Source organism: Aotus nancymaae, unplaced genomic scaffold, assembly GCF_030222135.1.
Source record: "Aotus nancymaae isolate 86718 unplaced genomic scaffold, 86718_ANA_hifiasm-v0.15.2.pri h1tg000065l, whole genome shotgun sequence".
Classification (NCBI taxonomy): Eukaryota; Metazoa; Chordata; class Mammalia; order Primates; family Aotidae; genus Aotus; species Aotus nancymaae.
This window is the reverse complement of record NW_026988480.1, coordinates 9183282-9206900: the sequence shown is the minus strand read 5'-3', so window position 1 is coordinate 9206900 and position 23619 is coordinate 9183282. Positions and strand designations below refer to the sequence as shown.

At 45.3% G+C, this 23619-nt stretch overlaps 1 protein-coding gene across 1 annotated transcript; it reads right to left on the bottom strand.

Moving 5' to 3' along the window:
• Window positions 1-1319: 1319 nt before the first annotated feature.
• Window positions 1320-18343, bottom strand: LOC135270730 (uncharacterized). The gene is made up of 4 exons (XM_064366650.1): window positions 18248-18343; window positions 17908-18046; window positions 6019-6094; window positions 1320-2106 (listed from the first exon to the last, which is right to left on the bottom strand). Exons 1-4 carry the CDS (start codon window positions 18341-18343, stop codon window positions 1623-1625), a joined length of 795 nt encoding a protein of 264 aa, XP_064222720.1. The 3' UTR covers window positions 1320-1622.
• Window positions 18344-23619: the final 5276 nt, after the last annotated feature.

Here is a 23619-nt window from a genome sequence, read left to right as displayed (position 1 = left end):
TCTTCTTATAAGTGCGCTAATCCTTTTGGATCAGGGCCCCACTCTTATAACCGCATTTAACCTTAATTGCCCTAACCTGGAGCAAGTCAAAATAATGGAGACAGTCCTTCATTCCTCGTGCCAAGATCTATCTCAAGTTGGCGAATTCTGAGATGAGTCAAGGTAACACAGGCAGCTGTTTAAATAGATTTGTTGGAGAATTGAAGGCAGCTGTCCTGACCAAGCTGTAAATGAGATAAGATAGAACTAATCACTCCAGTACCACAGTCTTTACTAATTAGAATTTAGGAGACAGGCCTTAAAGGTACTGGGGCCCTCACAGCTTGATCAGACTTAGAAAGCGTGTTTTTGGCCTCTGAACTTCTAGTTAAAGCAAAATAGTTACTTGTAGACTTAGGCAAATGTGATACCACTCATAGACACATGATCCCAACCTCTATAAGCACTAAGGAAATTGTAACACTTTGAGTTGGTCTGGTGGAATTATCTCCGGCCTTCTCCCTGTATCTGGTTACAGCAATAAATTCCCTTCTTTCCTAGTTTGTCTGCTTGTCATTATTGGGTCGTGAGAAAACTCAGCCAGATTTAGTTTGGTTCCTGGAACAAGTCGACAGGGAACAACCTCTATTCCTGAAAGTGAATGGTGGGCCCAGCTGTGTCTTGCTGCTGGGAACATCATGGGGACTGGTCAAGTCCTCTCAGCGCACTGGCCTGGTTGAGTCTCCTCTTCTGGGCAAGGATGCCTTCAGCATCTCAGGAGAGATACATTCCATTGGTTACTCATTCCTGTGGAGTGGGTTCTTCTTCCTGACAGTTTCACTGAGAGTCTGGGAGTGGTGCCAGTTGCCACGGATGGGCTACAGGTTCATCCCTGAGTCAGTCCCCATGCAGAGCGAAGGGAGTTCATGGTGGGCACTGAGCCAGGGGATGGAGTCAGCCCTCAGGACACAGGCACTGGGAATGCCAGGTGGGGAAGAACATGTCTTAACTTCGAGTGGGAAGTGTGAAGTGGACAACATTTTTTGTGCATAATCCAACTTCTTTCTTAAATCAGCCCCCTAGTACTGCTAATGTATACTCTTTTTTCTTTGCTTAAGAAGATACAGTCCAAGCACTGTTGGGAAAATATTTTATTTCTTTGATCTTCGCAAGAAAATTTCCTTTTGCACGTACAAAATATAAAGTCAACAGTTCTTTTATTCATATTTTTAGAAGTCATGATGTTTTCTTATTTTTATTTTTTAAGGAGTGAATTTCAAAATGTTGAAAAGCCATGTTCTCATGGTCGTGAGTTTTTTTTTTTTTTTTTTTTTGAAGCAAATAGGTTTATTTTATACACAGGGTCAGGCTGTGGATCTGGCATGTGACTAGGGTATTTGGACCCAGGGAGAGGTCAGTCTCAGGCCAGGCACATGGAAGAAGGGAGCGCTGGCTCACCCCGTCCTAGTCCCGGGGGCTCCCAGGTTCGTGCTGAGAGTTCCTGTTGGGCATGCCTGGGGTGAGGCCACCACCACGTCCTTTCTTGAGGACCCGATGCTGCTGGGAAAAAACTCAGTCACCAGTGAAGAGAGCTGTCCATGTCTGGAGGCTCACTTTTGCCTCAGCTTTTTGATGAAGGAAACCTAGTCTCGATTCCGGATGCCGTAGTCTCGGAGCTTCTTCCTATCTTCTGTGAGTTTCTCTCCTGCAGAGGTCAGATGGTACGTCCTCCACACGTAGGACCAGCTGATGTGCTGAATGCCCCCTTCACGCTCCTGCTTGGGCTGCACGTATCTCTGGATGGCCTTCCTCAGGTCCAGGACTGTGGCACTCTGCACTACAACCACAGGCATTACTTCTCCGTCCATCTTGCACACTCGGACCGTTATTGCCTGGCCATATTCTAGGGCTATTTGGGAGTTGACTTCTTCCAAAGTAACCTGGGTCGGCAGATCGCAGAGCAGCGGGTCCTGCACCACCACGGCCAGACCCTCCTGGAACACGTGCACGGCCTCGGAGTGCGGCAGCGCCTCCTCTTCGTCCTCATCGTCCTCTTGCGCCTCGGGCCGACTCGCGGCCTCCGCCTGCTCCAGGACTGCGCGTCTCAGCAGGTCCTGGTTGTGAGCTCTTTAATCAAATATAGTAATTTACGGAGGAGGAGGTCTTGGAAACCATCGTTCTCAGCAAACTGACACAAGAACACAAAATCAAACATCGCATGTTCTCACTCATAGACGGGTGTTGAACAATGAGAACACATGGACACAGGGAGGGGAGCACTACACACGGGGGTCTGTTGGGGGGGCAGTGGGGGGACAGCGGGGGGTGGGGAGTTGGGGAGAGATAGCATGGGGAGAAATGCCACATATAGGTGAAGGGGAGGAAGGCAGCAAATCACACTGCCACGTATGCACCTATGCAACAATCTTGCATGTTTTTCACATGTACTCCAAAACCTAAAATGCAATAAAAATAAAAATTCACCCAAAAAAAAAAAAAACCAACAAAATTAATACAAACTTATTTCTTAAACATTCCTACACTATGCAGGACACAATAATCTCATCTAAGTGCAGGCGCCACTAACCCCAACTGGTCAGGACTCCTGGGCCTAAGGCTGTCTTTGTCAACTCCTGTCTTGTTCCCGGGGGGCCCCACCCTCAGCGGTTGTCCAATAGATGTAAATACTATATGCTCTATTGTTATATCTATTTTATTAAAAGCAAAACTTCCTCGGTTTCCTACTAGCTCGTTTTTTAAAACAAAGTTTCTAAAATTCATACAACATTCCATTTAAGAGTTCTTTTCTGAGTTAGGAACGGAAGTCTCCTCTTCCGCTTGGCTCAGAATTAGACACTTCCCTGCCCCACCTCGCTGAAATCCATTTGTTTATCTCATTATTTTCTAGAGATGTGCAAACCACCAGAGTAAAAATTATTAAATGTCCCCCAGCAATTAAGGGGAGCAACGTGGGAGAGGGGTAAGTGCATTCATGAGGGCTAACAGCCTGCCTTCCTACGACAGCAGGAAAATGACATTAGATAGTCCCTCCCAAGCCTTGTTTCTGGGAAATATCAATATCTTTGACACTAAGCTTGTTGGCTTCTACTCTTTACCTCTTAGCTTATCTTTCTTCCCAAGATTTGTCCTTAAACAAAGCAGATAATAAAGTATACACGATACAATGGCAGTGTGAGCAATTCAGGACGTGCAATTGAATTCCACCATCCAGGTGAGCAAGGCTCATGACTGAAGTGGCGCTTAGGCAACCCCAGCAGCTGGGCTGGGGTGAGCCTGAGAGGAGCAAGGACCCTCAGAGAGTCTCCCCGTGCCCAGGTGGGATGCCCAGGGAAGAAAGGGTGTCCCAGAGGCGCTTGAGCTGAGAAGAGAGTACAGAGACAAGACCATGTGGGCAGGTTTGGAGCTTGCCAGGAAGAGAGAAGACCACCCGAGGATGCTTGAACAGAGAGATGAGCTTGGAGATCAGACCATGCTTATGGGCTTGAAGTGGGCAGGCAGCGGTGGAGAGTATTCAAGGCATGTGTGAGCAGAAGGTGAAGGGAGAGCAGCCTTAGAGAGGGATCCTAAGCAGCCTTAGGGTCCAGCGGTCAAGAAAGGAGCATCCCTGAGAAGACAGGCAGAAGTGCAAGGTGGAGACCAGACAGTGTGGATGGAGCAGGGATGATGTAACAGAGTTGGTAGGAGGGCCACATCCTGCCCAACGGTGGTGGAGGGGAAGGGAGCTCCCAGTCTTCGATTGTACTCCAGGGACATGGAAAGACTTGTTCTTGGGTCTTTGTTGGGGAAATAGTTATAAGGGCCAGCATGGGGCAAAGTGGATCCTGGTGATCCCTGGTAGCAAGTGACCAGTGGGCCAAGCCTTTGGAGGAAGGAAAGAAGCTACTCTAGGGGAGCAGGGGTGTCAGGAGGTGCCTGACACCCTGGCATGGAGAGCAGGTGGGGCACTCCATGCCCTGTGAACTGGGGTCCACACGTTGAGGATGGCTCTAGAAGTGAGCAGGATGGAGGAGGGGTGTAGAGTCCCCTTCTGAGAGGCTTGCCCTGTGGCTTTTCTCTTCTGTTTACCTGCTGTCTCTGAGTGCTGTCTGGCCCCAGCAGGTGCCCTGCTTGTCTCTCTGTTGAGCACAGCAAGCCCATTCCCTCATCGTCCACCTGGCCACCTCGAGTCACTCTGGAGCCTAACTGAGTGGCCACTTGCTGGGGTTCCTGGTGGGACCCAGCTGGTGAGGCCCCACCACAGCCTCCTCCTGCTGCTGATTGTAACAGAAACTACTGGCAAAATAAAAGTACAGTTATCCGAGGACTCAGAGAAGTAAACAAAGTCACTGAATGTGGAGGAATCAAAACTTGATTTAGAGACCCACAGAGTGAGTTCATTTCCCACCATTTTTTCTTTGCTCTCTCATTCCAAATCTAAGGGCTGGTTCCAGTTGCAGACATGTGCGGTGGCAGCAGAGACCAAAACTCCAACAGAAAGCCCATCTTTCTGGCCAAAGGAAGAAGGAAAGTGCCCCTAGTTCCCGTGAGTGTGGAGGATCTTTGCTCCCCCTCTTTGCTGGAGCTGTGGAGCTTTGTGCCGAGCTGATGTTAACAGCCACAGCTCTGAGAGAAACCCTGCTCTCTCTATTCAGCCAAACTAGGAAAAGGAGACCCGGAAGGAGGGTCCCTCACCTTTGTGTAGGGCCCCACACGGGCTTACCTCTGAGCTGTGCATATGTAAGACAGAGCAAAGGCTTTGCAAGCTGAGCAGAGATCAGAGCCAATGAAGGAGGTGAGGGGAACTGATGTCTGGAAGCTGCTTGGGCTGGCTGCCTGAAAAAAAAAAACAGCATCCTCTAGGGGACCTAGAATCTAGGTGACATAATGTTAAAACGTCCAGGACTCTATTCTAAGGAGGTGATATTGATGGCTACACATAAAGCTCAGAAGGTGAAGGGCGTGCTGGTCAGGCACACAGCCTGGACAAAGACGCTGCAGTGCTAAGGTCTCTATGACAGACAAAGCTGAACAGGGCCTGCATTGCGCAGCCCTGTGGGTGTGGGGAGTGGGTGCTGCTTCCAGGCTGCGGCTACCTACCTGTGACCTGCAGGGCCGGAGGGTGGTGCCCACCCTCTGCTCTAGGTAAGGGCGTACTTTCTGGTGTGTTACCCTCCAGTTGTTTGCTTTTTGTAGACAGGCTGTTCTTGTCCCTGGAGTGGTAATATGCAGAGAGCCCATTGAGGCTGGGGGATGGAAGGGAGGGGGCCACCTGTCCTGCTTGGTTCCACACCCTCTGTTGCTGTGCCTGGACAAGTGTTCCCTGAGGATTACCAGGCTCACAGGGCTAAGTGTTCTGATCCAAAACCTCCTGGGAAGGACAAATGTCTGCTGTCCTCACACTTCCCTGGGACCTTACAGAAAAGGTGCTGAGGGATTCTAGGTTCCTCATGTGTGTGCATGTGTGTCTGTGTGTGTTTGAGTGTCTGTGTATGCATGTCTGTGTATGCATGGATTTTTTGTATGTGTCTGGGTGTATATCTGTGTGGATGTTTGTGTGCATATGTGTCTATGCATGAGCATGGTGTGTGTCTTTGTGTGTGTGTGTGCATGTTCATGTGCATCTGTGTGTCTGTGCCTACACACATGCATGCCTCTGTGTTTCTGTGTCTGTATTGCACGCGCATGTATGCCTCTGTATGTAGGACTCAGATATAGACATTTGGGATTTATAAATAAACCCAGCTCACAAGCCTTCTGCCACATTCAGTCTGTGTTAAATCAGCACACTATCCTCATAGTAAAATTCACCTGCTGCCTTAGCCTGGGATGACTTTACTCCCATCCCCCATGTAGTTGTGCATGTGTGTTGAGCTCCCTCTGAATGGACCAGGGCTGGATATCAGGGCTGAGCAGAAACATCAGTGGAGCAGGTGTGAAGAAATGTTGGCTGAATGGAGTTTTCATAACTCAGGAATTCAGTCAAGGGAGAAACTAGATATGGTTCTTAATGAAACTTCAAATTCACGTTTTCTATCATACCTGCTAAACTGCCCTTGCCACACTCTTAGTTTTCTCTCCTCAGTGGCTGGCACATACTGGTACTTGGTAAATGTTTCTATAAGTGGATAAATAAACAGGGCTCCAGGAATGGAGAGCGGAGCTAAAGTCCAATAACACGAAGCCACAAAAGCAGCCAGGAAGCAAGGGGAGCCCGCAGAGGAGCAGAAGGCTTTTAAGCCTTAGTGCCTGCTCTTGTGGTCAGTAAATCACATAGTTGGAATGCACACAGTCTTAGCAGTTATAGTGGGAAAAGGTCAGACTGAGCTCTGAGTGATCATGACCTGACCATTCACCAGGAGATTCCTGACTGCCCTAAGCCTCGAAATTAATGAAGTGACACAGATGAGAGCATGCGTGATAAATGCTGGTTGGGTCTGACTCTAATTTCCTGTTGGCTGAGTAATGTTTCGGTTCCAGTTCCTCTTCATCTTTGGTGACACCCAGTTTTTTCTTTGTGAACAATATCAAGAGCCTAATAATCCTTCAAATCATTACTCTAAATGGCAGCAAGAGAGGGCCAATGACAGATGGATATTGGTCCCGGAAATGTACAAATCCTTTGACTTGGGCTGTCACTCCTTATAAATTCTTAAAAGCAAGTCCATCATCTTGGAGATATTCAGAATTGCCAATCATAATAATGGAATTATATGAACAGTGAGAGCCTTCTTATCAGCTGTTTCCAGACTTTCATTTCTATTTTTAATGGCCTCTAAAAGGAAATGTAGAGTTAGTTCCACTAGGGTGTTCATTAAGCATCTTGGTAAGAGTAGCTTCCAAGGCACAGGTGTGCTAAGATTTTCTATCCTGTTACTTTAATCAGACATGGGATATCAGTGGCTTGCATTTGCTCTTACATTGCTTGGCGGATCTTTGTTTATAAGCATTTGCTTCTGTCATATGGAGGAGATCTTAAGATAGTAGCCTCTTGATGAGGTTTAAGGGGTCTTTGGAGTCAGATTCACAGACAAAAGTCTCCTATGTGTCTGGAGGTGTATATTATCCTGAATGTCATATCAAGTTCTGTTGAGAAGACTAGAAGTATTTAAAGTAGAATAGTGCAGGCTGAAGATGGAACTTGCAGAGTTCTAACCTTAGTGTTCTGGAAACACTCCCAAATATTTCTATATATTGACAATATTTTTAAAGGATAGTTTTATTAAGTCTTATAGGATTATAATATATGTTACAATATCTTTCTATGCTTTACACTTCAACTACTTCCTAAAAGGTTTCGAGGCAGCTTAAAAATAAAGGCTGTTGAGAGGATTGACTTTTAAAACAGTGGGTATTGTGAACCTGCTCTCCCATAAAAGCAACAAAATAATGGCAAAACAATAGAAACCAATACATTTTAGAACTCTGGAAGTTACCTAGAGGTACAGAACAAAGTGAAAAAAGTATCCATTCAAGAAAATAAACTACTGAACCTCAGTAAGAACAGCAGAGTATGTGGGGCTTAACTTGAGGCTCTTCTTACCTGCCCTTCCTCCCAGCTCAGTGGCATGAGCATGATAGCCACACACACATATGCACACACACATATGCACACACACATATGCATGCACAAACATGCACACACAACACACATATTCATGCACAAGTATGCACATGTGCATGCACACACACCCAGCTGGTAGCCTCATAACCAATAGAAAATGATTATTTTGGGATCTCAAAAGCCCTATCCTCAGAATAGAGTCAGTAGTTCAACTAAACTAGAAGCAACATGGAAAATTTCTCCCATGGAGTAGATGTTCCTTGATTTGATTCAGAATTTAGCTCTGGAAAAAAAAAAGCCCTATCCCATTACCGAAAACAATAGCCATTTGTTGGCAATATTGCAGCTAGGTGAGGTTGTGATTTCAGTTAGGATAAAAACAGGCTGTCCAAATATTTAAAAGGAAGACCTGAAGAGCTAGATGACCACAGGGAGCGTGTGCAAGTCTGTGTAGATGCTGGGGAAATCTCTGGGAAATGAGAAGACCTTGTCTACCTGACTTCAAGATCCCGTGTAAGCAGGAAATGAAAACCGAGGTTGTCTTGTAAGATGCCTAAAATTGTAAAAGGGTGGCTTAAGTTATCAAAGAACATCTTCTGATTGATATTTGACTGGCTGCTAAATTATACTGAACTTAGGGTAATTTTTAGGGATCCAGGCTTATTTTTATTTTTAAAAACTAAAAGCTTAAAAGAACTCTAGCATAGGGAACCTCAATGACAGCATATTGCAAGGAATATAGAATGTATACAATTAATCCTAGAAAGTTGCTAAAATAAGCAGCATCGAAAGCAAGAACCACGAAACAGCAGCAACAGCAAATTCTGGGCTGAGGTGGATAATCTGACCAAAGTTGTTACAATATGTTATCTAAGATGCCCACTTTTCAACAAGAAGTAAGACATAAAAGAAGCCCAAGGAATGTATGGACCATGCACAGAAAAAATAAAAAGCTGCCAATAAAAAGTGTTCTGAGTGGCCCAGTTGTTGGACTTTGTACACAACAACTTTGAATCAGCTGTTTTGAATATTTTCTTTTCTTTTTTTTTTTTTGCCAACTGAAGAAGACATCCAATATAAATATTTTCAAAGGACTAAAGGCAACTATGTTTAAAGAGTTAAAGGAAAGTATGGCAATTATGTATCACTAAATAATGAATATCAATACAAAATATAAATAATAAAGAGCGAAATAGAAATTCTGGAGTCATAAAATGTAATAACTTCAAAATAATTTGCTAGAGAAACTTAAGAACAAATATGAGTTGGCAAAAGAAAGAATTAGTGCATTTGAAGACAGACCACTAGAGGTTATCTACTCCAAGGAGCAGAAAGAAAAAAGAATGAAGGAAAATGAACAGTCTCAGAGATCTACGGGACACCATCAAGTATACCAACATAGTGGTAGCTTCAGAAGGAAAAGAGAAAGAGAGAGGAAGAAAAACATATTTGAAGAAATAATGGCTGAAAACATTCCTATTTTGATGAAAAATACATTTATTCATCCAAAAAATTCAGAATGCTTCTATGTAGAATAAACAAAAAGAGATCCATATCTAAATATCATAGTCAAACTGAAGAAAGTCAAAGGGAAAATCTTGGCTGGACACAGTGGCTTACACCTGTAATCCCAGCACTTTGGGAGGCTGAGGCAAGTGGATCGCCTGAGGTCAGAAGTTTAAGACCAGCCTGGCCAACATGATGAAACTCCATCTCTACCAAAAATACTAAAACTAGCCGGGTGTGGTGGCATGTGCCTGTGCCTGTAAACCTGGCTACTCAGGAGGCTGAGGCATGAGAATTGCTTCAACCTGGGAGGTGGAGGTTGCAGAGGAACCAAGATGGCACCACTGTACTTCAGCCTCGGCGACAGATCATGTAAAAAAAAGAAAAAAAGGAAAAAAGAGAGAGAGAGAAAGAGACAGACTGACAGAGAGAGAGGGAGAGAGAGAGAATCTTGCAAACAGCAAGGGAAAAAGATTTATCAATTAGATTAACATTTGACTTCTCATCAGAAACCATGAGAGTGAGAAGACAGTGAAATGACATATTCAAAGTGTTGAAAGAAAAAGACTGTCAACTCAAAATTCTATATCCAACCAAATTATTTTGAAAAATGAAGGAGAAATAAAGACATTTTCAGATAAACTAGGACTGAGAGAATTCATTGTCAGGGGACATGCCTTATAAGAAATATAATGGAAGTCTTTCAGCTTGAAAAGAGAGGACACTGGAATAGTAACTCAGATCCACAGGAAGAAATGAAGAAACCAGCAAAGGTTATTGTATAGGTGAAAGATAAAAGACAAAGACAGTATAAAGATATATTTTAAAACTCTTTTCTTCCCCTAACTGATTTTAAATGACAATTGAACAAAACAATTGTAAAATGGTATTATAGGCTTTTAGTGTATAAAGTTATATTTATATGACAATTATAATACAAAGGAGTGGAGAGAAGATACTATACTGAAGTCAAGTTTCTCTATACTATTGCGATAAAGTTAAGATTAAGTTAAATTATGTAATATAATCCTCAAAACTAGTGCCTAGAAAATGACTTAAATAATTAGTAAAGATAACAAACAAAGGAAAATTTAAGAAATAATAGAAAAGAATAAAAATCCCAAATCAACAACCTAGGATTTTACTCTAAGAATCCTAAAAATAAGAGAAAACTAAATAACAAAGGTTATAACTGAAACCAGTGACATAGAAATAGTAAAACAATGAAGAAAATCAGTAAATACAAAAGGTGTTTTCTTTGAGAAGATCAACAAAATGGGCAAACCTTTATATTGTTGAAAAAAGGAAGATGAGACACAGATTATCAAAATTAGTAAAGAAACAGTGGTATTACCATTGATCTTTCAGAAATTAGAGGATTGTAAGGGAATACTAAAAATAGCTTTATGCCAATAAATTGAACAACATAGATGAAATGGATGAATTACTAGACAGACACATATTACTAAAACTGACTCAAGGAGAAATAAAAAAGTCTGAATAGAGCTATGAGAAGTAAAAATATTAAATTAGTAACTTAAATTAGTAATTTATAAACTTCTCACAGCAAAAGCCCAGGCCCATATGGCTTTATTGGTAAGTTCTACTAAACACTTAAATAATTGACGACAACTCTTCACAAACTATTCTAGAAAATAGAATAAAGAGAAATAGTTCCTAACTCACTGTATGAGGCCCTGACACAGAAATCAGTCAAAAAACGTCACAACAAGAAACAAAACAAAACTACAAACTCACATCTCTTATGAATATCGATGAAAAAATTATCAACAAAATACTAGCAAGGTAAATCCAGCAAAAACTAAGAATAGTTAGACACTATGACCAAGAAGGATTTATCTTAGGACTGCAAAGTTGATTTAACATTCAAAAAATCAATTAATATTAATAGAAGAAAGGACAAAGCCACATGATCACTTCAATAGTTTTAGAAAAAGTATTTGACAAAATCCAACATCCATTCCTGATAAAATACTCTTCATAAATGTGGAAAAGAAGGGAATTCCTCAGCTGACAGAAGGCATCTACCAAAAACCTAAACTCATACGAGGGAAAGATATATACACTTGCCACATCGTTTCAAAATTTGCTGGAAAATTAGCCAGTTCAATCAGGTAAAAAAAAGGAAAGAAAGGAAAGGTATCTAGATTTGAAAACAAGAAGTAAAACTGACTGCATTTGCAGAAGACATTATCTTGCATGGAGAAAATCCTAAAGAATATACACACACACACACACACACACACATACACACATACACACACACATACACACACATACACACACGCTGTTAGAACTAATGATCGAGTATAATAAGGATGTAAGATACAAGATCAATTTATAAAAATCGATTGTATTTTTATATACAAAGAATCTGAAAATGAAAGTAAGAATACAATACCTCTTACAATAGCATCAAAAGAATAAAATATGTAGGAATAAATTTATCAAAAGAAATACGAAAATCGTATACTAAAAATTATGACGCATTGTTGAAGATGCCAGTGAAGATAAAGTTAGATTCTTTCATTACTGTATACCAAAATGTATCATGGGCTTAAATGTAAGGGTTAATAAAATAAAAATCTTGAAGAAAACTGAAGAGAAAATCTTTGAGACCTTGGGTTAGGCCAAGATATAACACCAAAAGCACAGTTTGTGTAGGAACAAAAACTATAAATTGGACTTCGTATTAACTTATGTGCTTCAAAAGAAATCATTAAGGAAAGGAAAAGATAAGCAACAGATTTGGAAAAATACTTGAATAATAACGGCTGTTCAAAAGAAATTCAAATCAAAAGGTTGTTTAGAAGAGAAGAAAAGCTAATGTGATAGTCCAATGAGTTGTGGAAAAAGGAAGCTTTGAAGTTAGAAATATGCATTCACATTTCAGCTGAGCCATTTCCTACTTTTTGCTTTGGGGCACAGGTTTCTGAGCCCAGGGATCATCAGGTCCACAGGATTGAAGTGTTGCTTGAAGATTGTGGTTAGAGGTAAGCTCTTAACAATTGATAACCATTATTGTCATAATAATACATGGCACGGTCTTATTAAGTAAGATAATGCATTTTGTAAATCACCTCATAGTTCCTTGTGCATATTAAATATTCAAAAATGTTATCTATTATTAATCACTAAGTTATTATATCAGAATCCAAAAGGAAAGCTAAATATGATCATGCCCTATTTTAATTCTCTGAGCACTGTAAACAGAAAAATATAAGAACGTCCAAGTTTTAACCAATGGAACATTTGTTTTAAAGCAATAGTCAGCTGGGAGTGATGGGAAGATCGCTTGAGCCCAGGAGTTCGATACCAGCCTAGGCAAAATGGTGAGACCCCGTTTTTACAAAACAAAATAATTAGCTGAGGTCAGGTGCAGTAGCTCATGCCTTTAATCCCAGCTCTTTGGGAGGCCAAGGTGGGTGAATCCCCTGAGCTCAGGAGTTTGAAACCAGCCTGGGTAATGTAGTGAAATCCCATTTCTACCAAAAATACAAAAAATTAGCCAGATGTGGTGGTGTGCGCCTGTGGTCCCAGCTACTTGGGAGGCTGGGGTAGGAGAATTGTTTGAACCTGGGAGGCAGAGGTTGCAGTGAGCCGAAATTGTACCACTGCACTCCAACCTGGGTGACAGAGTGAGATCTCATCTTAAAAAAAAAAAAACAAACCTTAGTTGGGTATGATGGCACACACCTGTGGTCCCAGCTGCTTGGGAGGCTGAGACAGGAGGACTGCTTGGAGGAGGAGGTGAAGGCTGCAGTGAGCTGTGTTTGCACCACTACACTCCAGCCTGAGCGATTTAGTGAGACTCTGCCTAAAATAATAATAACAAAGCAATAGTCAATCACAGTAAGTCAGTAATATGACAGGAGAAATTGGAAATCTTCCAGGATGAAGATTTTATTTTAGTACCATGCTTTATTTAGCTCAAATGCATACTGTGGACTTGCTGGGGATGAGTTGGGGACGGATGACACAGTCATTATAGAAAATCATATCATGTTTTATTCATCATCCTCATTTGTTCATCACATGGTCACTTTGAATTCTTACCGTTCCTTCTATTTCCAAGAGCAAATTTGTTTCTTATTATGCTAATATCCCTATAAATCCCCAGTCTCCAGGAGGTCTGTGTTGGTTCTGTTATGACTTATTCCACCTGTCCAGGGAGAAACTATTCCTGAGAAAGGAAGGGCCTTGCCCAGGGCTGCAGGGTCAGAGAGTGGCTGGTTTTAGACAAACTGTCCGGTGCTCTTTCCATGCCTCAAGGGGCATGTATATGAGAAGACCACGTCCCCTGCTCACATGTGGGGCATACCCCACAGTGCAGCTGTATGGGGCTGCCTGGAAACCCCCCATCCCAGATAGAGAAGTAACTGACTCGATGACGCCTCCAGTGTGCAGGGAGGAGAGGCACTGAGCAACTGTGCCTGTCCCTGGCATCTCATCCTGAACCCAGTCCCCAGGATGGCAGTGCTCCAGGCAATAAGGAGAGAAAAGCAGTGAAGTTAAACTCCCCAGGGGAGGCTGGGGCACTGTCTCAGCCAGCTCGGGCTCATATAATGGAATACAATAGCTGATGTGGCTTATAAACAGTGGAAATTTATTTCTTACAGTTCTGGAGGCTGGAAGCCCGAGGTCAGGGTATCAGCACTGTGGGGTGACTGGTGGGGACCTGCTTCCAGGTAGGAGACAGTCACCTTCTTGTGGTGTCCTCATGTGATGGAGGGGACAAGAGAACACTCTCGGGCCTTTTTTATGAAGGTGCTGTGTGTGTTCATGGTGGCTCTGCCCTCATGACCTAATTGCTTCCAAAGGTCCCACCTCCAAATATCATCACCTTGGGGGTTAGGATTCTAACATAGGAATTTTAGTCCATAACAGGAATTTTCTTTGTGTGTGTTTGTGTGTGTGTGTGTGTGTGAGAGAGAGAGAGAGAGAGAGTGAGAGAGAGAGAGAGAGAGAGAGAGAGAGAGAGAGAGAGAGAGAGGCATACAGGCAAACAGAGATGGAGAGGGACTGGGAGAGACTCCTTCCCATTGCATCACTGATCAGCGGACAGTCTTGGCTCCTATTTAGGGGAGCAGAAGTGTTTGGCTCTGCCCTCCTTTCAGGAAGGTGTAGTTGCCTATTGACAGTAGGTAGGGCCATGTGGGCTCCTCCCTCCCCTCCCTTGGCTGTGGTGCCCAGGTAACCAGGAGATGCCCTGCAGGTCTGGCCCTGGCACTCCCTGTTTGTTCTTTGCTCTGCCACATCCTTTGAGGCCTGAGGGACACTGAGGTGGAGTTTGGTTCTGGAGTGCACCTGATCACCTTCTCCTGTCCTTTCCTCTGCACTTTGCTTCCCTGATCTCCTGGGAGAGCTCTGCCATCTGCACTCTTTTTCTTTGTCCCTTTCTCTCTCCCAGCTTTTTTCTCTTCTCTCTCAGTCTTGTTTTTCTGTCTTTCTCTTTCCTCTCAATCTCTGTCTTTGTCTCTCTCTCTGTCTCTGTCTCTGCCTGTCTCTGTCTCTCTGTGTCTGTCTCTTTCTTTGTGTCTTTTTCTCTCTGTCTCTCTCCATCTCTGTCTCTCTCCATCTTTTCCAGGAAAGACATCCTGCTTTGCCATTTCCTGAATGTGTTTATCTTGTCCATTCCAAGTTCAGAGCAGCCAGAAACAGCAGCCACACCCCAGTGCTGACCCGCGCAGAGACCAGGCATGGACTGTGGGTCAAATCCTCGTGGCTCACATCGTAGACTAGGTCAGGAAAATACCATTCTGCTGTTTCTTTTCCAGGATTCTCAAGGATTGTGGATGGTAGGTGGTGCCGCCCGGGCACCAGAATAAGAGAACGTAGGTACCCTCCTGGGAAGGTGAACAGACCTTAAATAATAAATCCATGTGAACTTTCCAATTTCCCTAAGCTTTTGAATCCCTTCCTTTACAGCAAATAAAGGCAGGTCCAGCATTTCAAGCTCACTTACTGTGGGCCACCTTGAGGCCCATGTTGCAGTCAACCAACCAAACAGAACCTTTTCTAACTACCTGAGCTGCAACATTAAATACAGAATCACTGCTTAGGGATCTCATATCAATAAACTCAGCCTGACCTAATCCAAGTTTTTGTTTCTTCTATTATCCAACTCCTTTAATATCCACTTCCACACATGCTTCCCAGATTTCTGCCTGTATAAATTAGAAAACTGCAGTGTTTTTTTTTTTTTTTTTTTTGGAGTCTCACTCTGTCACTCAGGCAGGAGGGCAGTGGTGTGATCTCAGCTCACTGAAACCTCTACCTCCATGGAGGTGATTCTCATGCCTCAGCCTCCTGAGTAGCTGGGATTACAGACACCTGACACTATGCCTGGCTAATTTTTGGATTTTTAGTAAAGACGGGGTTTCATCATGTTGGCCAGGCTGGCTTCTAACTCCTGACCTCAAGTGATCCTCCCGCCTCGGTTCTCAAAGTGCTGGAATTACAGGTACGGGCATGAGATACTGTGCCTGGCTAAAGTAGTTCTTTTGGTGTGCAGCATGCTTCCTCATGGGGCACACTTTGACCTCACTTTTTTTTTTTTTGAGATCGAGTTTCACTTTTGTTGACTAGGCTGGAGTGCAATGGTGCGATCTTGGTTCACCCTAACTTCTGCCTCCCAGGTTCAAGCGAACCTGGGATTACAGGCATGCACCACCATGCCCAGCTAATTTTGTATTTTTAGTACAGATGAGGTTTCTCCATGTTGGTCAGGCTGGTCTCGACCTTCTGACCTCAGGTGATCCACCCACCTTGGTTTCCCAAAGTGCTGGGATTACAAGTGTGAGCCATGGCACCCAGACTGACTCTCACTTTTAAAGGCATCCTGGGATTCGGGTCTAGTTCTAGGTCTAGAAGCAAAGAAGGGCGTTGGGGTTTGGTCCTGTGGAGAATCAGCACTGTCTGGCATGGCAGCTGTCTCAGGGGAGGCCTTTGCAGCAGCTTCCCTGGCAATGCAGAGTAATTCCCTCAGTCAGGGATGGAGAGGCTGCTGCTATTGGCAAGGAAGACTTACTAGAACGCAGAGGACTAATGTCTCCGGCTTCATCGGGGTCTTCCCACATGTCCCCATGAAAAGCCTATGTTGTCTGGGGTATGTACCCCGGGTTCATCATCTTGCACCAGGGAAATTAGGACACGTACACACACGGGGAGTTTAGGAGTGGAGGTTTAGTAGGCAGAAAAAAAGAAAGAAAAACAGCTCTCTCCATTGAGAGAGGGGACTTCCAAGTGGAAAGCCTGGCTGGCGGGGCATGTGAGGGACAGTCTGGCTTGAGGAGTGGGTGTCTGATTTACATAGGGCTCACAGATTGGTTCCATCAGGTATGACATTTACATGGTGTGTGGGGAAGGCTAGTTGCCCCACCCTGATCTTATTATGCAAATAAAGTCTCCCCTTGGCCAGCAGTCATCTTGTCTGCTCCTTACCATACACATGGCTGGCAGAGAAGGGGAGATGGAGCCGCCATCTTGAACATGTCTAGTCCCTCGTTCCTGCCGGCATTCACCCGTGCAAGCTCCCAGCTTGCTTGCCTGTGTCTGCAGCTCAACTTAACAGGCTGCTCTTTGTTAAAAAATGGTTTGGAGCTGCTTTTCATTAAAAAGAAAATCTTACCGAGGACTCCTATACCCTCACTATCTGCCTAAGTGATTTGTTCTTCACTCCTGTATCACACATACCAATTTTCAGTATCCTTTTCTTCCCAATCAATTTCTCACTTTAAGAGTAGACACCCTGTTGGCTGGTCAATTCAATGTGTGTTGTAATTCAGCCACTTGTAGGTATGATTCTATTATAGTTCTGGTTTTCAGCAATCTCATCTACGCAGCTACAGGAAATAAGGGTCTCTTTCAGGACAGGGATAGAAGCTTTCAGGTCATTTATGTGGAGCTTCAGTTGAACACTTGATTTCTGAGCTCATCTTTTTCTTTCCCCACTTCGCCTAGTAACATCAGGTGCAGTCAACCTATCTCATTATACCTGTTAGTTTGATGAAAAATGTTTGAAGGTACCATACACATGACCACTCAGATCCTTGGCTCTTAAAAATTTTTGATTATGATTATCCCACAGTGATATTTTGCCTATCTCTACTGTTACATCACACCATGGACTATATGCATTCTCTCTACTATTAGCAGTGGTCATCAGTGCCTTCAAAGGTAATCAGATTGGACAGCCAATTCCAGAAACCCACAAGCAAATCAGCAAGCTCCTTAAGATTTAACATCTTAAGGATTCTTAAAATCCTTAAGATTCTGTTCCTCTAGAACCATCCTTGGTACTAAAATCTGTACTAGTCCAGATAAACAGAATCAGTAGATTATAGACATATATCTATGTCTGTATTTCTCCAGCTCCATCTCTATGTCCATCTATGTATATTTATCTATAGCTAAAGGAATTGGCTCATGTGATTATGGAGCTCGCAAGTCTGAAATCTGCCAGGCAGGCCAGCAGGCTGAAGACCCAGGTAAGAGTTGATATTGCAGTTTTGAGTCCAAAGGCAGTCTGGAGGCGGAATACCCACTTCCTCAGGGGACCTGAGTTTTTTCTCTGAACACGTTCAGCTGATTGGATGAGGCTCACTCACACTGTGGAGGGTCACCTGCGTTACTTGACGTCCACTGGTTTCAACGTTAATCTCATTTAAAAACATACCGTCACAGCAAGTTCCAGACTGGCATTTGACCAAACATCTGGGTGTCATGGCCTAGCCAACTTCACACACATCACAGCATAATTTGAGATGGGAAATAAACATGGGAGAGGTTTTGTTGAGGGGACAGGTGGCCACAGAGTCCCAGTTATGCCCTGTTCATACCCACTTCAGTGCCCTTGGGGGATGGAGGAGGCATCATGAAGAAGGAGTGGCTGGCTTTGGGAGGAGGCTGCCTCACAGCACTGCTCGTCTCTCCCGAGGGTCCAGCCACCCCTGAGGAATCAAGCTTCAGGGTGAAGACCTGCAGATGAGCAGGACAGAGAACTGCTGAGTGTACGAAACTGTTCTCTCTCCTCCTCCACGCCTGGGCCTGAGAACTGGGCACTGGCTGTTTTTGGAGTTACAGAATTGGAAAAGAGGCCTTGGCTTCTCCTGCTGTTACTGACTGATGACATGAGGAACAGGAATGGGTAGGAGTCCTCAGACCCTGTTCCTTCCAGACCTGCCTGGGGCAAGTGGTGGCTCTGCTCTTCCCATCCAGCCGTTCCTTCTGGAGGGTCAGGAAGCCTGTCTCTCTTTTCTCCTTTGTCCCTGGCATGTCCTTCTGGGTAAATGTGTCTGCTCTGCACACTTGAAGCTGCCCATGGAGGGGGTGTGTAGGTAGGAAGCAGTCCAGCTGCTACTGCAAGCCAGGCTCCAGAGTTTCCAGGGCACCTCACCAGTGGCAGAGTTGAAATACACAAATGTGCACCCATGTACACACACACATGCACATACACATGCATACTCGTGCACACACATACACAGCCACACACGTGCACACACATACATGTTTCCTAACAAACTGGCCTGTTTCCAGTTGGCTCCAGCCCACTAGGTGGGCAGTGAAGGTATGCTTATTGTCCCTAATACTTGCCCTAGGGGCCGCGTCAGTGCTATTAGCAGCACCTGTGACTTTGTTGCCAAGAGAAATCAGATAGTTCCATATCCCATTACATTTGTGGCAGATACTCTGAAATATGGTTTCTCACCAGTGCTTTAAAAGCTCAAAAGCTCCTTGTCTTATGGTGCTTTGTGGACACAGGGAGGGGAACATCACACACCACGGCCTGTTGGGAGGTTGGGGGCAAAGGGAGGGAGAGCACTGGGACAGATACCTAATGCATGCGGGGCTTAAAGTCTAGATGATGGGTTGATGGGTGCAGCAAACCACCACGACGCATGTATACCTGTGTAACAAACCTGCGTGCTCTGCACATGCATCCCAGAACTTAAAGTAAAATAAAAATAACAAAATAAAATAAAATAAAATTATGGTGCTTGCTACACATTCTGCTGGATCTCATTTAATGCATAATGAAGAAACACACACATCACAATATTGCAACTCCATTGCCTCTCAAATCTTAAGGGTTTTAGTTCATGCATTGGAAAACATTATTCTGCTCCTAGTCACATCTTTGGACACTAGGACTCTTCCGACATGCCACAGGATAACTGTCCAAACAAGATTCTACCACAAATGGTAGACACAGTCACACTAGATTCTGGGAACCAATAGAAAATCCTTAGTGATGCTCTCAACCAGGCTGAAAGCAGGAGGAGCAGAGGACACAGGCCGTGGGGGTTGCTGGGTGCTGGGTTAGCCTCTGAGTGAGAAGGAAAGTGCTGGAAGGTCAAGGAAGCTGACAGGATTTAAAACAGTGGTTCTGAAACATTTGCACTTGGTGTTCTTAAAAATATTGAGCAGACAAGGAGCTTTTGTTTATATGTCTGTCTATATTTAACCTAAGAAACCCAAACAAAGGAATTCAAAAAATAAGAATGCAAAGCAACTATTCCATTCCATTAGTCATGGAGGTGCCAGAAAGCTCCACTTGGGAGAAACTCCCAACCAGAACTCCTCATTCACACAGTGCTTTTGTTCTGACGTCCACTGCCATTCTTTCATTCATCCATTCACTGACTCAACAAATAAGGAGCAACTGCATTCCAGGCTCTGGTTGTGGCTGTGGCAGGGTTCAGGAAGCAAAGGGACGCAGTGAGAGTGAAAAGGCAATTTTTTTTCTTAGTATTGTTATGTCACAGGTCTCCCAAAGGAGGCTGGGGCCACCTGCAGGAGTCCTCAGGGAGGCTGGGGTTGGGGAGGATGGGGAGCCCCGATGCTGTTTTGCATACGGCTGGTGAGAGAGGCCTATGGACGCCCAAGTGGAGATGTCACAGACAGACTGGAAACATGAAATGGTGTTGAGGGGGAAGTCTCAGCTGGAGGTAAGTATTTAGGGGTCGTCCACACAGAGGTGCATTTGGAACCGAGGATGGAGGGTGAGGAGGTGAGAGAAGAGGCCCCAGTCTGGGAGCAGGAAAAGTTGGCATCAGAAGGGTGGCATGAAGGTGGAGGGCAGCCGGGGATGGGAAAGGATGGCAATCAGTGTATGCCCTGGCCCAAACGTGCCACGTCTGTGCTCTGCTATCTAGCTATTGAGCTGTTGGCAGAGCCCTGGCTCTTGGATGCAAACAGCTCACCAGGACCAACGTGTCTGGATGGTGGGGAAACCACTCCTTTCCCATGAGCAGGTTCCTGTCCTCCCTTGTGTGTCCCCTGTGTAGGGAGGTGTCCTATTCATTCTTGCAGGGACTCCAACAGAAAGACCTTGCATGTGGGGAAAGGAATGGAGGTGCCTGAGACAGTGCCTGGAGCCCCAGCTGCTCCCTGCTCCCCACATCCTGCCCTCCCCAGGATGCGGTTGAGCTCCCAGCCTTCTCCTCCTGATGGATCTGTGGCTCCTGCCTGCTCCTCCCAAGGTAACTGGGGGGACTGTCCAGGCCCCCATGGGCGCCTCTGGTGAATATTAACCCTGCTGCTCCCTCAAAAAATCCACGCAAATAGAAGAGGGCAAGGAGGGCCGTGGGGTGAGTGTGTGACTGCGGGCGAGGCCAGTCACCTGCTCAGAGCCTGTTTCCACATGAGAAATAAGATCCACCCGGACGGTTTCTGGAACTTAAAAACATGCAGTGGCAGTTGAAGGGCTTCTCAGTTGTGACCTGAGGACATGTGTAGCCCCTTCCTTGGTGACTGCCTGTGCCACCTTCACTCGCCTGGCCGCCTGGGTTCATGGCTCACAACTGCCCCTTCCAGGCTGCGGCTCCCTCCTGTTGCAACAGATGGATCCTGCGGTGGAGGAGTCCGGCTTTATCTGGACACCAGCACAAGATAGGGCCCCTGATTTCCCGGACACCAGCTCAGAGCGGAGGGCCTGGCAGGGAGGTTTTGTTTTTGTGCAGCGCCACAGAGCAAGGTAGGAAGGCTATTTTCAGATACTCTCAGCGGAACTCCTCATTCACACCAGATTATGTTCTGACTCCCACTGCCATTTATTCATTCATTCACTCCACAAATAAGGAGCAGCTGCGTTCTAGGCGCTGGTTGTGGCTGTGGCAGGGTGCGGGGAGCAGAGGGACGCGGTGAGACGGTTCCTGTGAGTGCAATCAGACCTGGGTTTGCAAGATGCATCTTTGCGGTCCCCAGACCAAGACACCTGCACGGACCCAGCATCTCGGGCGCGTCCCAGACGCCGTGGATTGGCCTCTGCCGCCCCCTGCCGGCGACGCGCTGCACTGAGGACACTGAGGACACTGAGCTCGGCCGCCGGGTGCGCTGAGGGTGAAGACCTTGGCCCTGCTCTTCAAACCTCAAAGGGCAGTTTCTTCTCAGTGACGAAGGAGCTGGTTGCTGTCTTAAGCATGTAAAAAGGAGGGCCATGGCTCTGAGGAGTGAACCGGGTTGTCTCACAGATCGGCTTAGGTTTGATTCAGAGCATCTCCAGCGTTCCTGTCCCTGGTGCATTGTAGAGACAGGAACTGGAAGGGCCGGGGGACGTGCAGACCCAGTGTCCCCTGACCACACCCTTACACATTTCACATATGAGAAGGGACACAGAAAAGGGCTTCGCACATTCTGGGAGCGTTAGGGGTAACACCAGGCATGGGGCCCTGATCTCCTTTCAACCCAGGGAGTCCTCAAGGAAACCCTGGGACAGCTTTCTGGGAGGACTGGGCTGGGGACCAGGGCCAGGGCAGGGGGCCCTTGTGTGGTGATGGTCCTTCTAGTCCCTGTGAGCTTAGCTATGACCTTGTTAATGACCTTGAGAAAGCTCTGAACCTTTTAGGCAAAGGCAAGACAGATTATAAGCTACAAGAGCAGAAAAATCAAAGGAAGGTGAGGAAGCAGGCTTTCTGGAAGGTCTGGCAAAGGCAGAGCCCAAGCCTCCGCATGGCAGAGCCAGGCCTGGGTGAGTGGTATGGTTTGCCGTTTGCTCGTTTGGGTCCTGGAACTCCTCATGTGGACCCCACGTTTCCCTCTCCACATCTGGGAGGTGACCAGGCTGGGCAAAATGCAAATTCCTCAGGAAGGCAAGACCTCAAATTATGAAGTTACCGGTAGAAAGTTTTAAATACATTTCTTTAAAAGAGATGTGTTAAGGGGATTAGAAGAAGCTGGGAGACACGGGCTGATCAGTGATTATTGTCCCCAGGGAGCTGACTTGCACATTTCAGGTGGGGTGAAGGAGGTGGGCCCTGTGGGAACTACTTGCTATGTACAGGCTGCGGGGGCGGATCTGATATCTGGGAGCAGGTGACACGGCCTCTCATCCTGATAAACTGTGGGAGGTACATAGCTGAGGAGAGGGAAGGGAGTGAAGGAGGGCAGGCCCAGTGTCCCAGGACTTTGTTGGGATAGGCAGTGGACCGTGTTTCTAGCTCCCCACAGCAGAACATGGCTGTTATTAATCTTTCCTTTCCCAAACGGTGACATGGAGGCACACACAGACTGAGCGGGCAGGGTGAGTCAGCTGCTCGTTTTGCCAGCTCGTGGGATAATTTGTCTCAGGGAATGAACTAACTCTGTTTAGGTGAGTAACTAAGGGGATAGAAGGCAAAGTCCAGAGGGCATGGGCTGGGCAGAGGGAACCCAGAGATGGCTAAGGAGGCCTGCAAAAGAGTAGGGACTCTGCTGCCTGGGAGAGAGGAGAGACCGCGAGAGAGGGAGCTGGAAGAGAGAGGGCCAGGCCCATGGCCTTGGTCAGCAGAAAAGGCTGGGGGACTTTCAGGCGTCCAAGTTTTACAATGACTTTTAATTCATTTGTGCACATACCCACTTAGCTACGTCATTTCATTTAAATACACACATTTGGTCATATCACATTTAAAAACCTTATTTATTTATTTTAAATAATTTCTAGATAATACTTTCTTTTTTTTTTTTTATTCCTTGCCTTCTTCTCCTCTCCCTCCTCCTTTTTGCTTCTAGGGAGACTCGTGTCAAAAACACTGTGGGTGTCCCTTTCCAGTTTCCTATTGATTTGTGTATTACCTTACGGCATTTCTCCCCATTCAGCTGTGCCTAGTAGAAATCCTTTGGTTAAGCTGGTACCGCCGATTCATTGTCTCTAATGGCTGAATAGTAACCCACAGCAGGAATGTGCTACCGTGATCGATCCAGCCATCCACCACCGAAAGGGTGTTCTCTGCGTTTCCAGGTCTTCGCCACTGGAATAACTTTGCATTCAATGTCTCGTGCATAAATATGCCTTTTTACTGGTGCTGTTCTTTCTTTGGGACGGTCTAAAATCTTATGATATATGTTAAAATGTGTGTGCATTTCAGAAAGGTAAAATCTCTAGCTATAGAGCTTTCCAAAAAGGCTGTTACTTACATTCCCACCAGCCATACATGAGGGCACCATCTTCCTCGGACTGTCACTCAGCGGATGTTCTCACTTTCTGTATTTTTCCTAGTATAATTCATATAAAGTGATATCTCGTTCTTTAAAGCTTTTAACGTCCCTGGTAATTTTGAGCATTCTTTCACATT

Excerpts from the sequence above, each read along its gene's own strand:
- LOC135270730 (XM_064366650.1), bottom strand. The coding sequence starts at position 18,343 with ATGCCAGGGACAAAGGAGAAAAGAGAGACAGGCTTCCTGACCCTCCAG. Across the intron at positions 6,095-17,907 it reads CCCCAAGGGCACTGAAGTGG|AAACATTTACCAAGTACCAG; the intron begins GTATGAACAGGG and ends ATCCACTTATAG. Across the intron at positions 2,107-6,018 it reads TGGCAAGGGCAGTTTAGCAG|AGCTCACAACCAGGACCTGC; the intron begins GTATGATAGAAA and ends ATTTGATTAAAG.